Source organism: Tigriopus californicus, chromosome 5, assembly GCF_007210705.1.
Source record: "Tigriopus californicus strain San Diego chromosome 5, Tcal_SD_v2.1, whole genome shotgun sequence".
Taxonomy (NCBI): domain Eukaryota; kingdom Metazoa; phylum Arthropoda; class Copepoda; order Harpacticoida; family Harpacticidae; genus Tigriopus; species Tigriopus californicus.
In genome coordinates, this window is record NC_081444.1 from 11,116,307 (window position 1) to 11,131,290 (window position 14,984).

Here is a 14,984-nt window from a genome sequence, read left to right on the forward strand (position 1 = left end):
ATTCAGTTCCTCATTGGATTATCCCAAGCAAGAACATTCGTCTTTCGACCGTAAAGTCTCATGAGATCCCTTACCTTCCGCTGATCGTGGAGGCGATTGCAAATTTGGCTGTCCCTGGAAAGTGAGCATACATCAGATCTGTCCACCCAAAAGCACACGATCGAGACGGATGAGCAAGGAACTAAAAAAGGCCGGTTTGTTCCTCGTCCATTTCACGAGAGATCCTCTTTCTCGGACGTCGTCATCGGCGTGCGCTCAAGACACAGACAGTATAGCAGTATTCTTTCTCGATCTCCCGAGGTCTGGATCGACGTGCCTACCGGTTTGGCGGATGATGGAGAAGAGGAAGGCAGAATGAAAACAAACTCCATCATTGAACAACGAGAACGCTTGGAGGCTCAAGCTCGCTTCTCACTCCTCTTTGAATTCGTGTTGTATGCTTCCAAAGAATATCCGTTTTCGTGTTGAAAAAAAGAGTGAGTAAATCGCAAGATTAGACTCGACGAGCTTCTTATGTTCACAACAGTGCAATAATACGTGTTGGTGCGTGAGAGTCCATTCTCTGAGCAAACTTTGGCCATTTCTTATATCCGCAGCTTGTCTGGATGGCTTCACCCTTGAGCTGTTTCTTGTTGAGTCAGTGCGGTTACAGCTTGGTCTAAACTCCGTGGTCCAAGAAGACTACCCAGTTGCAGTAGATTTATTAGGTGTCAAAAATCATGCCTCCCATCACGGCCAGATTGAGGAAGGCTCCTTCCAGACTTTTAGAGAGGGTTTCACATTGGACGAGGCGGGCCCGATCCGCCTCTAGAACCCGAAAAGGAAGTGAATCCTCTGGGGGTGGAACAAAAGACGAAGAGAGTGTATCCGTCCCAGATGAGCCCCTCTTGACGGAGGAGGATCACAAGGAACTCTTAAGCCTTTTGAAGCAAAATATTTCTATGGACTTCATTCTAGAAATGAAGGAAGCATTCCAACTCTTCGACAAGGTAAGGTGAACGGAACAATTGCCCCGTCATATGCCAAATGTGGTCGCGGTGAATCATCCACCCTTTAGTTGGTGGGCATTGATCATACCACTCAATAGTTCAAGGGATGAGGATCAAATGATCACATGGTGAACCACTTCCATGCTTGGGTGTTTGCTTATCCTTGAAATCGTTCAAATTGACCCTTGGATTGTTTTCTTTTCCTCTTGATGGGCTTGTTTTGGCTCCATAACTCATTGGAAGGGTGAGATTAAACTTGTGTTTACATTGGAGGGAAATGGGAAAAGCTTGGAAAAAAATGAAGGGAGGATAATTCGAGACACACCTCGAATGGCAAATTCCAGACTCACTTCACTCAAATATGTATCCTCTTGGGGTCCTAAACCCAGTCTCATATCTTCGGGGACTGTACTCTTCGTATGTGTGGAAGTTACTATTCGGTGAATTTCGAACGAACTCGACGAATGCACATGTTTAGTATTTGTAGCGCGTTTTATGGACTTTTCCCGGGGTTAACGTTGTCTTTGCGTTCCACAATGAGATTTGCAGAGAGTTAAAATCGCTGCAAAGCACTTCCAGGCCTGCATTCAGTCAGCTCTGAAACATTTAACCCGGGGTTTAAATTGATTTGGGTTCCATGTCTTCAGCCGGAGGCCCTTGCCGTGAGTGTCGATTTTGAAAATTGGAGTTTGCTCGGCTTAAGAAAAGAGGCCTGAGAAGAGGGAATGATTGAACTCCTCCTGCAATGGGATGGGCTCATTATGCCATCCAATCAATCTGCCTATGCTCTTTTGAGGTCAGGGTATCTATCCAAGGAGTAGAAAGAAGTTCTGTGGTTGTTGGAAGTTGTTGGACAAAGGATGCTCTTTTGTAATCGAAGTATCACGATGGCGAGAAGCTTCTTGTACACAACCACCCCAACCAATACCACTACGAGCATCTTCGGTTTGCATGCATTATTATGAACCACTGTAGTTTGCCTGCTGGAGTTCGTTGTCATTTTGGAATTAATCTTTCTTTGAGGTGTTCCACGCAGACAGACTATACTGTAGAAGTCTTATCTTTGGGTCCCCCAGAGCAAACAAGAGAGCGTATCTGGCAGGAAAATCGTACGAAATCGGAGGTTTAAGGGCTTTTCTTTAAGGCGGAACAAACTGCCTTGGCTCAAAAGACTGACAAGGCCAAATTTGATTATCCGCCAACCCACAGGGATCCCCTAGTTCAATTGAGAGCCCAAAGTGTTGCTGTCTTGGGACTCCATTTCATTCATTTTCTTAATTACAATTTTAGTTTTGGTCGATTGGATTTACCATTCTCGTCATGAGTTCTATACCAAGAGTACCGTTTTACCCTCGAGATGTGGTGAACGGGAATTCTGATTCACTCAAAACAGGGACTCAGATTGGTTTTGAATAGCAGAGCTTAATTCTCAATTTAGGCTACGTTGAATTACTGCTCCTACTACTACTACTTCTTGGCTCTTTCAAATATGTCATACTGATTGGAAGAGAATCCTCGTTCTTACAAAGGCAACGTGAGGTCTCATTCATTCGTGCCTCTTGGGGAGGAGAGGTCTGCCTTGCCCCCATCTTTGATCGTTAATTTGATATGAAATATTGAAGAGCAGAACTTCAAATTCAAGATGAGCATGGTTCTTCAATGGTCAATCTGGTCTGCTTCAAAGAAAGAGTTCTCTTTTTGGCTTTGAATTTTGGTGTGCTCGTGAGGAGATCAAAGATACATCTTTCTAGACGGTGAAGAGATTGAATAATTTGTCATTCAAAGTGAACACCGAGTCTCTTCACTTTTCCAATAATGTGAATAGCTTATTTTTATTCATGAAGTCAAGCTGGGTCAACTCTACGAGCATATGCAGGTTTCAAACGAAAGAAAAAAAACCCGAAGGACTGCCACTGAACCTTCCAATCTTATTGGCCAAAGAATAATATGTTATGCTCGACTCAAATCATCCTTCTCTTGATGCGTATAAGTGCAATTTACAATTCTAGCACCTATAATTTACTGTTTGGGCTAGCTTCACACTACATTAAGTATCAGGTTTCCTTCTCTCATATCCCCTTTTGATGCATACCAATGACAACTCGAGCCATTTCAGTGCCAACACATGCCATGCAGCCATATCATGCTAGGACTATATGGAATGAGGTGTTCGCCCAATTCTTTTGCCACATCAAATTCAAGCCTGGTTACTTCGTCCCAATGATAGCAACTGTACTGCTTATGGGACCACTACTGCTGGCTAATATGCAAACACAATGTTTGTATTTTGGCAAACCCCTTTGGGCCAGCAACTTGTATCATCTTGTTTATGTTCTCCAGCAGGAATGGAGTTGGAACTCGGCCGAGTTTTACCCAAGTGAAATGAGACCTTCTCGTGTCAATATTGCCTCTAGGGGCTTCCTCATCCTCATATGCAGTTACCCAGACAGGGCTGCGGCCGGAAACGCCCTTTAATGGCTATGAACTATCTAAACTATTATTCCAATGAGCCCCTGGATTGTCAACAATAGTATGAGGGGTGAGCACTCAAATATGTAACGTTTCTCATGTTACATGAGGGGCTTTTTCGAGTTAATATATTCAGATTATGTCGAAGAAGACCTCTTGACTCGTGGAATCTCGACGAGGTGTCTTCTCATTCGATGCACACGCACTTTAAAAAGAGTTTCGAATGCAAGTCAAGACAAGTGCCGCCGATTGGCTCTCTCTGTATGCAACGGTTGCCATGGCAAGTTGTTGGTACCACGTCTATTCCACTACTCCACAGGATGGGTGTGTGGTTTCTGGCCCGTGTTGTATGACCGTCCATATACGCGAGAAGTGGGCAGGCGAAGAATTTAAAGAGGATGTTTATCATCATTATGCTTGTTCACCCAGGCTTTAGCCACGCTTGGTCGCTCAAGAAGGTACACTTTGGTCCATCTAATGAGCCTTCGTGTTCAGATAGTAATGACATCACCCAAGAAGTGCATAAACCAACACGGAACGTCGATTTGGCTGTTAAACAAACTTGCTCATTGCGCGTTAGACACAGCTGTAGAGCTTCGTTACCTAGTGTACATATGTTCTCGGGTAGATCGCAAATCAAAGGAACTTGGGGCCCATTCTAGAACCTGGAAACCACCCCATATCAAGCCAGCAATCACAGGTTTCGTTGGTTGTTTACTGCCGACCAGCCAAGTTGGTGGCTTCATTTTCGTCTGTCAAGTCATAAATGGTTATGACCTCTTTTTATGGCCAATAGTTGTTGCTCTCGGATCTGGTGGGGTAGATTGCTGGGGTTAGAATGCCTTAGCTTAAGACCAACGACAAAAGCATTGGGCAACATCATCAACAGTCACATTGACAAATTAAATGACCACTTTCATAATTACTAACGGTGTGTCATAAACGTTACATTTAGGTTGGAACTTCAAAAAGGGGTACGTATCTACGGAAGCTTTCGTTAAAGATTCAAAATGCCTCTGGCTTGTCAGTATGTTTCCTAAATATCAATGCTCCTCGGATTAGGCTAAAGTCAGAGCAAAGAACAGAACGTAGAAGAGCACCAAAGACTCGGCTTTCTCACCACCAAGTCAATGTTTCTCTTCCCACGATTCATGTGTAAGATTCTGTCATGTTCAAGTTATCTATAAATCACAACATTCTATTCATGTTTCATGTTCCAAGACTTGGCTCATGGTACGAACGTCGTATGTGGTGTGGCTTCAAATATTCTTGACGGCTCTGAAAGTTCCATCATCCTATGAAGCTTAACCCTGATGGAGTTGGTCTGGTAATTACAGAGTAGTCCAGTTTCTCAAACTACATGATGACCAGTGGCCCATGATATATTGGTAGGCTCTTGGGAACGAGGTGGCAAACTTCTTCGTCACAACATCTAATTTAAGAACCCTAACCTTCAAATACAAGTTGTACTACTTAAGTCGCACCCTTTTGATCGGGTGGGACAGTTGTGTTGTATAGCCTTTTATTTAATGTCAACAACACATGTTTTTGCCATTCTGACATATCTTTCATCCTGACTTAAACTCGAACAACAAAAATGTCAGCAATCATGAAATGGAAAGTTGGAGTTTTTTTTCTTTTCGATGACAATCTCTTCATCGCAGTTGTATGCCAGGAACTGCAATTAATGAAAAAGATCAACGTACAACTACCCTTACGGTTTTTTTCACAGGCCCTCTAAAGAAACCCAATAAATGCATCGTTAGCAAGCCATTCCCAAATGATTTGCTTAAGGTTGACACTCATTCCCTCACTGTCTTTCTCTAGTTTATAACTGAAGGATGAATATTTAACCACTTCAACGCGTTTTTATCAAAAATACTTGAAAAATAAAACGTTCGGCTCTGGTATGTGTACTTCTCGTAAGAGAGTCATGTATGAATGAAAGTTCTAGGTTACCCTTTGGGTGTTAATGGCAACGATAGTTATTTTCAGTAATTTGAATTCCGCGCATAGATCGAAATGTGGTTAAAATGCCATGTACGTAGTCTAACATCCCTTGTATTGGTCTGGAAATTAAGTTCATTTGATTGAAGGTTATTGGAATGTTGTACTGTTGAGGTTTGTGGTAATAGTCGATTAGATTATTTTGAAACCATGTGGAAACTGAACCACTGCTTGTTTGCTGGATATCTTTAACCACAATCCCTCTGATTAATTCAGTTGTCTCTTTGCGTACAATGTTATCAACAACATATTTCATTGTCATCTTGTTTCAAGAGACATAGACAGAAAATGAAATTGCTATCATTCGAACGGCTTTGATTAGTGCTCGTATAGTGTAATTTTCAAATATCGTACAGCTAAGCATTGACATAGATCTTGGAATAATACGTACGGTCCATGATGGCGGACCTTAAGAACCAATGGTCCTGATTTGTTGGTCAATATCCCTCCCGTCTAAAAAGAACGTGTTTTTCTGGTCTGACTCATCCTTGTCGGCTCATTACCATTCTGATTACAAATTCTCATGAGATAGGTAATAGCTAGCAACCCCATAGATCATCACAATAAACGTTGGGTCCATGTTTCATTCATGAGGACTTGGATCCACGTGGAACACGTGAGCTTGTGCCCATTGGGATGAAACTCCAAAGTCCTAACTTTTTACCACGGCCACCGCAACAGCTCTTATGGAGTACGTTGAATGAGATCAGACTAAACTAGACTACTTCGGCCGCAGACGGAATGGTCTTAGACCATGAAGGCTTTTTGGCCTTTGACGAATGACTGGTCCTAATGAGAATTGACAAAGTTGGGATTTTACAACTAGAACTAGCTCTCTATCAAAGTTTGGTGCTGTTTGATGGAATAAGATTTTACATTTTAATCTTACGCATCTTATAGTTATAAAATCAAGGTTAGAGTTTCCCATCGGAATTTCAAAACAAACCATATGGGCCTCATCAAAAGCTAAGGAGGGTTGTCACCTTGACAGGCGTGAGATAACGGAAAATTGATTTTCATTTGGCCTCCTAGAGAATAGTCGTGTACAATACACAAGTAAAGACCTTAGATAACGAGAAGCCAAGTTCCAATTTTAGTAGAAAAATTGGTCGTCCAATTAGTTTTGTTAATGAGATGACGCATAATGATAGCCCTAGTAACCAAATGAAAGTGAAATGTCAAATGATTTTGAAAACCCACAGAGAAGCAGAAGTTTTTAGATAAAGTATGACAAGTTTCAAAGAATTAGAAACATGTCCCCTCACTTTTTAGTCTCAATACTCATTTGATTTAAGCTCAGACATGTAAACAGTTTTATTCAAGTACCTTTATTTGAATCAATCTCGCCAAGAACCAGGTATGTGGTTTTATCTTTTTTGAAGTACACTGTCTTCCATTCTATCATTTTTCAGGGCATATTCATATTATGTAGTTTGGAAGAGTTCTACGTTCATTAAGCTTAAACTTGCGGTTTCGTTTGCCTTGATTTATTTTTTCGTCCAAGATGTGTGGTAGGTAGTAGGAGCTCGTACGTGCCAAACCATCGCACGTACTCAGGCTGTTAGTAGTCCCACGAGGGTCTCGAGGATCTTGAGGATGGACCGGTTTTTCAAAATCATCACATTTCTCAAAAATGACTAGTTATCTATGCATCTAAAATGGTTGATCATTTTACTGGTTGCGTACCCAGTAAATGTAAACACTTACAGTTCGTTCTTGCGGGCTGGGTTGTTTTAATTCATTGAAAACGAATGTTTAATTTTTCAAGAGGGCGAATTCGCATATCCAGAAATGATGATATGGTCGATATTTTTTGACGTCCATTACTTTTTCATCTTTTCATGTTGTTCATTCTGAATTCGTCAAACACGTGATCTCCCAAAATAAGAATTTGGGAATTTGTTTCCTACAACGGGTCGAGAGACATAGTATGGAGGTAAAAAAAAAATAACTCACCACATTCCTTGAATCAAGTTATTAATGCATGCAGAAGAATACTCTCGTAAGTTAAACTGAAGTCAGTCTTATTTGTTTCAAGTTTCTTTCTCGATTGTTGTACAGCTTGTGCAGGTGTCTTGAAGGTCGATTCATTAGATCATTTATCATGGCATACTGAGAACACATATTCGTCAAGAATGAATGAAACAAAGAACATTGAGGGAAGAACGCAACCTTTGGAGCTAGTGGCGACTCGCGTGGCTTTCAAATCTCCTCTTTGATCAAGGAGCTCTTGCATTATCAAGACTCTCCGATTGCGGTCCAGGGCAAACACTCTCTAAGGATCGAGGAAAACTTCTGAGATTGAGTGGCCAGGCTAACCTCTTTTGGCCATTCTTTTGTTCCAACGAATGATTGGAAAACACATTTGCTGGTCAATTTGCCACAATGAAGGGGATGATGATCTCTATACCGCAACAGTCAATTGCTTCATTAAGTAAACTTGCATGCCACCAACAAGGTTGGTCCAGACTAATCCAGACTACGAGTTGTGGGATACAAATACCCGTGCTATTGGGCGTCTTCCACCCACCATCAAATAACGTGGGCGATGAAGATAAGGCAAAGGAACTGAATCTGCGCCTTAATTCTTCAGATTGTAAACATGATAGTTCATCCTCAGATTGGATTTCGTTTCAAATCGTTTTCTTGCGAGGAGAGGGTAACTTCATTCTTCACTTGGAAAAGTAATCAAAGATACTCTCTCTCTTCAATCCAAAGTGACAGGTAACCCATCAAACTTGCAAACTAGGATCGTTGTGGAACAAGAGGGTTATTAGCCTGAAAGACACTCTTCGCTAGCCACTAGATTGCTAACTTAAAATACCTATGACTTAGCACTTACGGTAGGGGCGCAAGCCAGGCTGCGTACATAAACAATAGCTCCCCCCCCATGAGCTCATTCTCGATTTGCCGTGGAAGCCAAGTGCAATTTGGACAGTGTCAAGTTGTATGAAAGTGTGCAAAGATGCATCCTCATGTGGTTATGAAAAGCTCAAGAGCTGGCTCATGCTCCACTTGTAAACTTAGATCGTCTTACTCCTGTTGCATCTGGCTCATACATTGTGGCCCTTGACTCGCTTTGGTAACTCATACCACCAACGCACAATGTGTTGCATTAGTTTTTAACAAATTAGCTATGTCTTTTACCACGAAAACTTTAGCCTTGTTTAATAATTTCATACCGAGCTCAAGAATCAACAAGTCGAATTATGCTACTCCTACAAACTACACGTTCATCTAGTTTTGTCTCACTTGCAGATTAGTGAGGGGTGTGTTTTGATTATTTAGAACAAAAATCAAATCTCCGGACATTGACCACGTGCTCGCAGCGGATCAAAGTTGTGGCAGGAAGTAATTTAGTTCGCCCCTGATGCTTGGCTTAAATTTGAATGCCAGAGTCGGAGAGAGTGAAAAAAGTAATTCTCACCACCCACGCTCACAAATAATGAGCATGTGTGTGTGTTAAATGGGCTTAAGGCCATGTCTGTTCCCTAATTCTCCCTTACTCACCGAGCTGAAAGACGATGCATGATACTGAATAGAGCCCAACGTCACGACGGATCTACGAATACGTGGGATTTTTTTCTGGATTACCCGAGATGAAGAGACAGGTTGGACTATCGGAAATTTGTAATATGACAAGAGTTCTAATAACATTCCTTCTTTAGCAGATATTTCTTGAGATCACGTTGATCCTCATAGTGTGCCACGAGCGAACTCTTGGTTCATGTTGTGTCTCTGGAAGCCCTTGCTCAATGTTGTCATTGTTCGTAATTTTTTTTTCCACGGTGGAATTGGCTTTGAGGTCCAATTGAATGTGCTCATAGCTCGAAATATTTACAGACCAGGGTTGCCCGACAATATGGGAAGTGATTCAATCTCGAGAAATGTCTTCCAACGTCTCAGAAGAAATTCGGCATTTACTTTGATCGCTTTAAAAGAGACCCAAGGGGTTCTGGCTTAATCCTCACAGTTAAATTGGCAATCACTCTTGATTTTCAAACTCGGTAGCGACACGTACAGGGTGAACGGGATAAAGTGTTACAAACAAAAGCATCTATTGCCGTTTTGAAAACTGCTCTAGATACACCAGATTCTGGATTTAGGCTCTTCGATGAACTTCCTTTTCAGTGTAAAAAAGATTAGTCAAATTGGTCGCTCTTGACAAAAAATATGCACAGAAAACACCCACTGTCAGCCTCACCGCTGGCACGCTCTGTACTGTCCCTAGAAATGACTTGGTGACCTTGGCTTTTGTACGTCTAAAGCTGTTTTTCAAAAAATGTTGCAATGGTTTCAATGCAAATCTAATACCGTCGGCAATTGGGGCACCAATTTTGAAAGCAAATGGTTCAACCATATTGTCACTTTTGCCAAAGCAAATTCTGTAACACCTTATAAAATCCACCCTGTAGAACACTTCAACTTTTAAAGGGGCGCTAAACAAAGAATATCCTTAGCCTACTATGAGGGTGGGACTCGCCTAGATTTGTTTTCAACTCACTGTGTCCGTAAAGTCCTTGCCCCCTCGAGTAGCGATTCATTTTGTCTTTCAGATAATAGCATTTGTTTTCGAATCCAAAGTCAAGATTGGCATCTCCAAAGATCTGGGCCAGTCTCCCCAGCAACGACGCGTTGATTTCAGGTTCTGCCCTTTTCTAGTTTACATGGAAATAGAGGACCATTTCATCTTCACCGAAAAATTTCTGTTTAGAAGTTATGCTACATGACGCCCACAAAAGCACCAAGATTTAGGTGAAAGACAAATTTCAACAATATCAAGAACGAGAAGAATCTCAAAGTCAATGGTATCTGTTATTAGGCAGTCTTTTGGATCAAAGCCAGTGCATTGGATCAGGTGACCTTTCTCAAGCGCGATAATAAAAGCATGCTTGTTATAACTTCCAGTTCTTAATCACTTCAATTCTTAATTTAATTGAAATGAATTTTGGAATAGGAAGACGGTTGCATTTCTTATCAAAGGGGTTTGTTGATAATCGAATTGCTATCAAGATGCAGGAACGTTTTACAATCATACTCCAAATGGCTTCGCAGCTGATCGAAAAGTCTGTGGATAAAGGAACCTTTCCTGAAAGGAAGGTGTCGTAGTTGGAAAGATACTGCAGAGTTTCTAAATCTTACGATTCCCTTAAGTACTCCTAAAATCTAAAAAATTCCCATTTTTCTCACCAGATGAAAAACCGTTGGTCAAACACATCTTCTGCATACTCGGATTAGGAGTCAGTTCTTCAATTGATATAAAAAAAGCACATCACTCTGGACGTGTTATCTTGTCTTCGTTCGGAACAAGGCATTCCCTTGCCAAAATGGCAATCGATCGATGACCCATTGGAGTGGAACTAACAGTGGCCATGGCCAAGAATTCCATTTCTACTAGGTTCTACTCGTTCCATTTATTGTTAATTGCGTTGGGTTCCGAACAGGAAGGCACTTGAATGTCGCAGCTTCATTCTTTGGAATCCGTTCAACACTTGTCAGCCTATCTCCATTTTCCACGGAATTCAGGGGAACGACAAAAAAAGCATCATTTATCCCCGTTTCAGTGGAACTCGATACCCTTCAACACTATCAAGGATTTCAAGCGTGTGCTCATCAAGTCATGTCAACGTGTCGTCGTTGATGGTAAAAGGGCTCTTTCCGAGAGTTGAAAACTCTGTATTTTCGTGATAGGGAGAAGAGCATTCTTTCATATTGGATCGGTCAGCATATTGTCTACTACCATTCCATTCCCCCAAAGAAGCCGATATCAGTTGGTATCGTGGTATAAACATTGTATATGTGCCAGTACACGAAGTACCAAGGGTCCGTAAGTTGCTATCGTGATGGTTGAAAGTCACAAATGGTCGGCGATTTCCCAGAAGCTAGCGGGCAGCTAGCCCCAATGTTCATTGTTTTTGTGCTGTTATCATTAATCTTGTCGAAATGACACTTGAAGACACTTAACTGAATGTTCTTAGAAGTTATCTCTCGACTGGCTCCACTGCGAGAACATTCAAGTCTCAAGGCACCCGAGCTCGTACATGTATTTGTGCAAATGAAGCTTCCTCTTCCCTTCAACTTTGCAACTTTTTGTGTCTTGCACGACGTCATCGAACTTGTTGGACCACATGGCGCAACAGACACACATTGGCCGTTTCGAGAGAGTTTTGGGACCAAAAAAGCGTAACATTTATCAGCGTGCCAAACTTTTTTATGAGGAAAATGATCGAAGATCTTTGGATTGGCCCTCGGACGTGAGTGGGTAATTGGGCACTTACTGTACTATATGTGCTATACCGAATGAGCTGTCCACACATGAAGCCTAGTCATCATTTTTATCGACAATCAGGGTGGATGTGCTCAAGTATAGCACACGCTGGTTCAATTACGTAGAGGCCTTGAAGGGTTTAGTCTTCTTTATGCCAATTCGAAGTAAGGTTAAAAGTAGAAAACAAAAGCACAATGCACAATGGCGTCTGTGAGGGTTGAAAGGTTCGTATTTCTACTTGCCCCCGAAAGTGAATGTATTAGAAGTACGTGAATTATTGTTAGACAGAACAAAATACTTTGCATATACTTTCGTGCTACTAATTTACATGAAACAGGCTGTATGCATATTATCCGACATGAATTATGAGGACCTTGGTGAGGAAAAAGGAGTCGATATCGGGACCTGTTTTATTAGGTTAGTCCCATTCACGATAAGATGGAAAAGGTTTATGTCTTATAGTGTCGATGCTGAGATAATCCAATTTGGCTTTTCCCTATGCTCCCCATTCCCCCCCCCCCCCTTAAAAGAGCGATCTTGAAGACCCGTTATTCTGGAAATAAACTTGTCTTGACCAACACAAGTTTATTAAAAGTATCCAGATAAAAGTGATAGTCATTCGTCTTTTTCACAAATTTCGTCCGCTTTTCCTTGAGTAAACCCACTTTTTGGTCTTTCCTAAGCAAATTAGCATTCGCATACCACGTATCATTTAGTTTATCAGAAAGCCACTGAATGCTTCGGTCCCACAAACCTCTTAACTCCTGTTTAACAATTTCTGACGTGGTAGAACGAAACGACAGTGTCGATCGAGTTTGAAGTGGGTGGCAATTCTTTCGAAATCACGAAATATATGCAAACGAAGTGAGCTGCCTGAGGTCGAAAATGCAGGCCTTTTGGAGATTTGCATAAATTGAAAGTAATTGTATCCCTCAACGTGCACCAGGAATTGTCCAACAAACCGCTTGTTCTCTCCCGATTCACTGAACAGTGACTAGCAAGGTGATGGGTTTGCAACAGTTCGCTTTCTCGATCTTTCATTTCACTGGCTGTCATGATCGGCCAAAGAGATCAACGGGGCCGTTGCACAAATGCAAAGTGTCATTGAAACGTTCGCTTGAGCTGTGTGGATCATTCCGTTTCCAAACGAGTTTGAGAACAGACCCATGCTCTGTTTGTGTGCGGATGTTGCCAGAGAAGGGAGCAATGAGATAAAGGCCACCATGTCGAGAAGGGTCAAATGGGCTTTTTTTGTCAATAAACAACCACTGCAAAGACTCTTGACACTCGGAATGGGGTGTTGACCCAACTTAAGCCCGCCTCCAGACGGGCAAAAAGTAACTGCTTGCTCATTGCAGTCATACCAACCCATTAGCAACCTGGACACGACATGGCTCTCATGCTCTCGTCGAAGTCGAAGGGAGTGCCAATGTGGCATTTTGTCGATTTCTGGAACGCAATGTTGGCTTTCGGGCCAATTCGGTGTGGGGGCTTGTTCGTGTTTGCGAATACCTGCTCCATCAGAATCTGATGTGAAGTCCCTCTACCGTACTCTACTTCAACTCTGCAACCGAATTCTCTGGAACAATCAAAGTACGTACTTTCCGAGAACTTGTACAATTGTACGGCTTGTTGGAAAGTCGTCTTCTGTGGAAAGATTGGATGAAGTCTCTAAAGAGTCTCTGCAGATTTGAGTGTCAGAGTATTGTGAGATTTCTCTCCATTTGCGGACTCTGAAGGCTGGCTGGGCTTTATTTCTTTTTGAAACAAGGATCACGCTCCATTGCCGAGGTGCGTTCCAGGTGGTGGCCTTCGTTAATGGCTCAGTTGAGCACAAAAGTATAATTTCTAAGTTCCACAATTTGCCCTTCTCGGCATACTTACCGGACTTAACTGGCTACCCTGAGCACGGGTGATGCTCGTATTTTATGACGAAACTTAGTTTTCGGAGATGATAAATGACTGTGGGTCCCTGAATGGGCGACCATTAGGCCAGCATATGAGCGTTACACCGCCTGGAACTCAAATTCTTCAGTGAGCCATTCCTTGAATGATTTGTCTTTGGACATCCAGCTTGTTTTCTTTGCGAGGGAAAAGCAAACGAAAACGATGCGGAAGTACTTATTTCGTCTTTGAAAACGGTTCAAGCGTGCTCGGAGATTCAACTGTGGAGCACTCCAAGTGCAGTGCGTAAGTATATGGGCCTTCAAGATCTAAACGACAATTTTCTGGTATGTCTCTATACTTCCTTTGTGATCTGGAACCTACGATCATTACATTTGGGACCTGACCTAATTCCTTTGAGGGGTGCATAATGATGACTCGATCTCCGGAATCTAAAGATAGTCCCAAGACAAATTGATCCCCGGACCTTGGAGGCTACCTCAGATAGAAAGACCATTACTTTGGCCGGAATTACAAGATACTACGTGACGTGACAGCAATCGCTGGATCGGCTTTCGACTTGTTGGGGAATCCCTTGGCGACGGTCGACCCATTACAGTGCTCCAGACACACAAGGATTCCGCGATAGCGCTATCTATGGATTATCCTGGGATCGGAATGATGTGATTAATCTGTCAACAAAAAGATTGAGGCTTACCTAAACGATCGTGGCCAATGTCGTGCCTTCTGGAGAATCACACAATGGAGCAGAATATTCGTTGTTAAAGGCCTTTTAGCCAATTCTCTTTCCTTATCCTAAAGACGCTCAAGGGTGGTCAACCCTCTCACAAGCAGAAATGAATTTTTTTTTCATGTGCCAGTGGTTTCCGATCATTTTCCTCTTGTCACAGCAAAGGTGGTGATGCGAGTATTTGTTAAACGAATGTGTACAGTTCTGCAGTATGCAATTTCCGTGGAATCGTTATTAAACCATGGTCCCCTTTGTTACACCTTGGGCTTCCTTTCAGTGAGGTTCTTCCAAGGTCTCCTGGCATGTAAGAGGATCAATTGAAACCAGAGAATTGGTCCACCACCTTTACAAGACCTCACATTATGTCGAGAACTTGAATGTCAAAGCGACCCTCTCAATTGAAGCCTGAACTTCTCTGGTCCTTTTGCATGAAAGTGCCGCCGTCAATGGCTCTGAAAGTGGTGGCCCAGGCATTTCGACAGATCCTTAAGCAACCTTCGTCAATGGACGTTCGTTTACCCTCGTGGCAGAATCTGCTAACTGAGCCCCAAGAGGGTTCCATTAAGGCCGTACCTAATGTACTCCATGGAACACTTTATGACCCTCTAGCGCACGA

General features: G+C 42.3%; 1 protein-coding gene across 1 annotated transcript in view; it reads left to right on the forward strand.

Moving 5' to 3' along the window:
- The first annotated feature begins 34 nt into the window (after positions 1 to 34).
- LOC131881412 (neo-calmodulin-like) overlaps positions 35 to 14,984 on the forward strand; it is a 20,185-nt gene continuing 5,235 nt past the window's right edge. Inside the window, exon 1 of the mRNA XM_059228258.1 lies at positions 35 to 989. Coding sequence (XP_059084241.1) covers positions 720 to 989 — 270 coding nt within the window. The 5' untranslated portion in view covers positions 35 to 719. The remainder of the gene's footprint in view (positions 990 to 14,984) is intronic.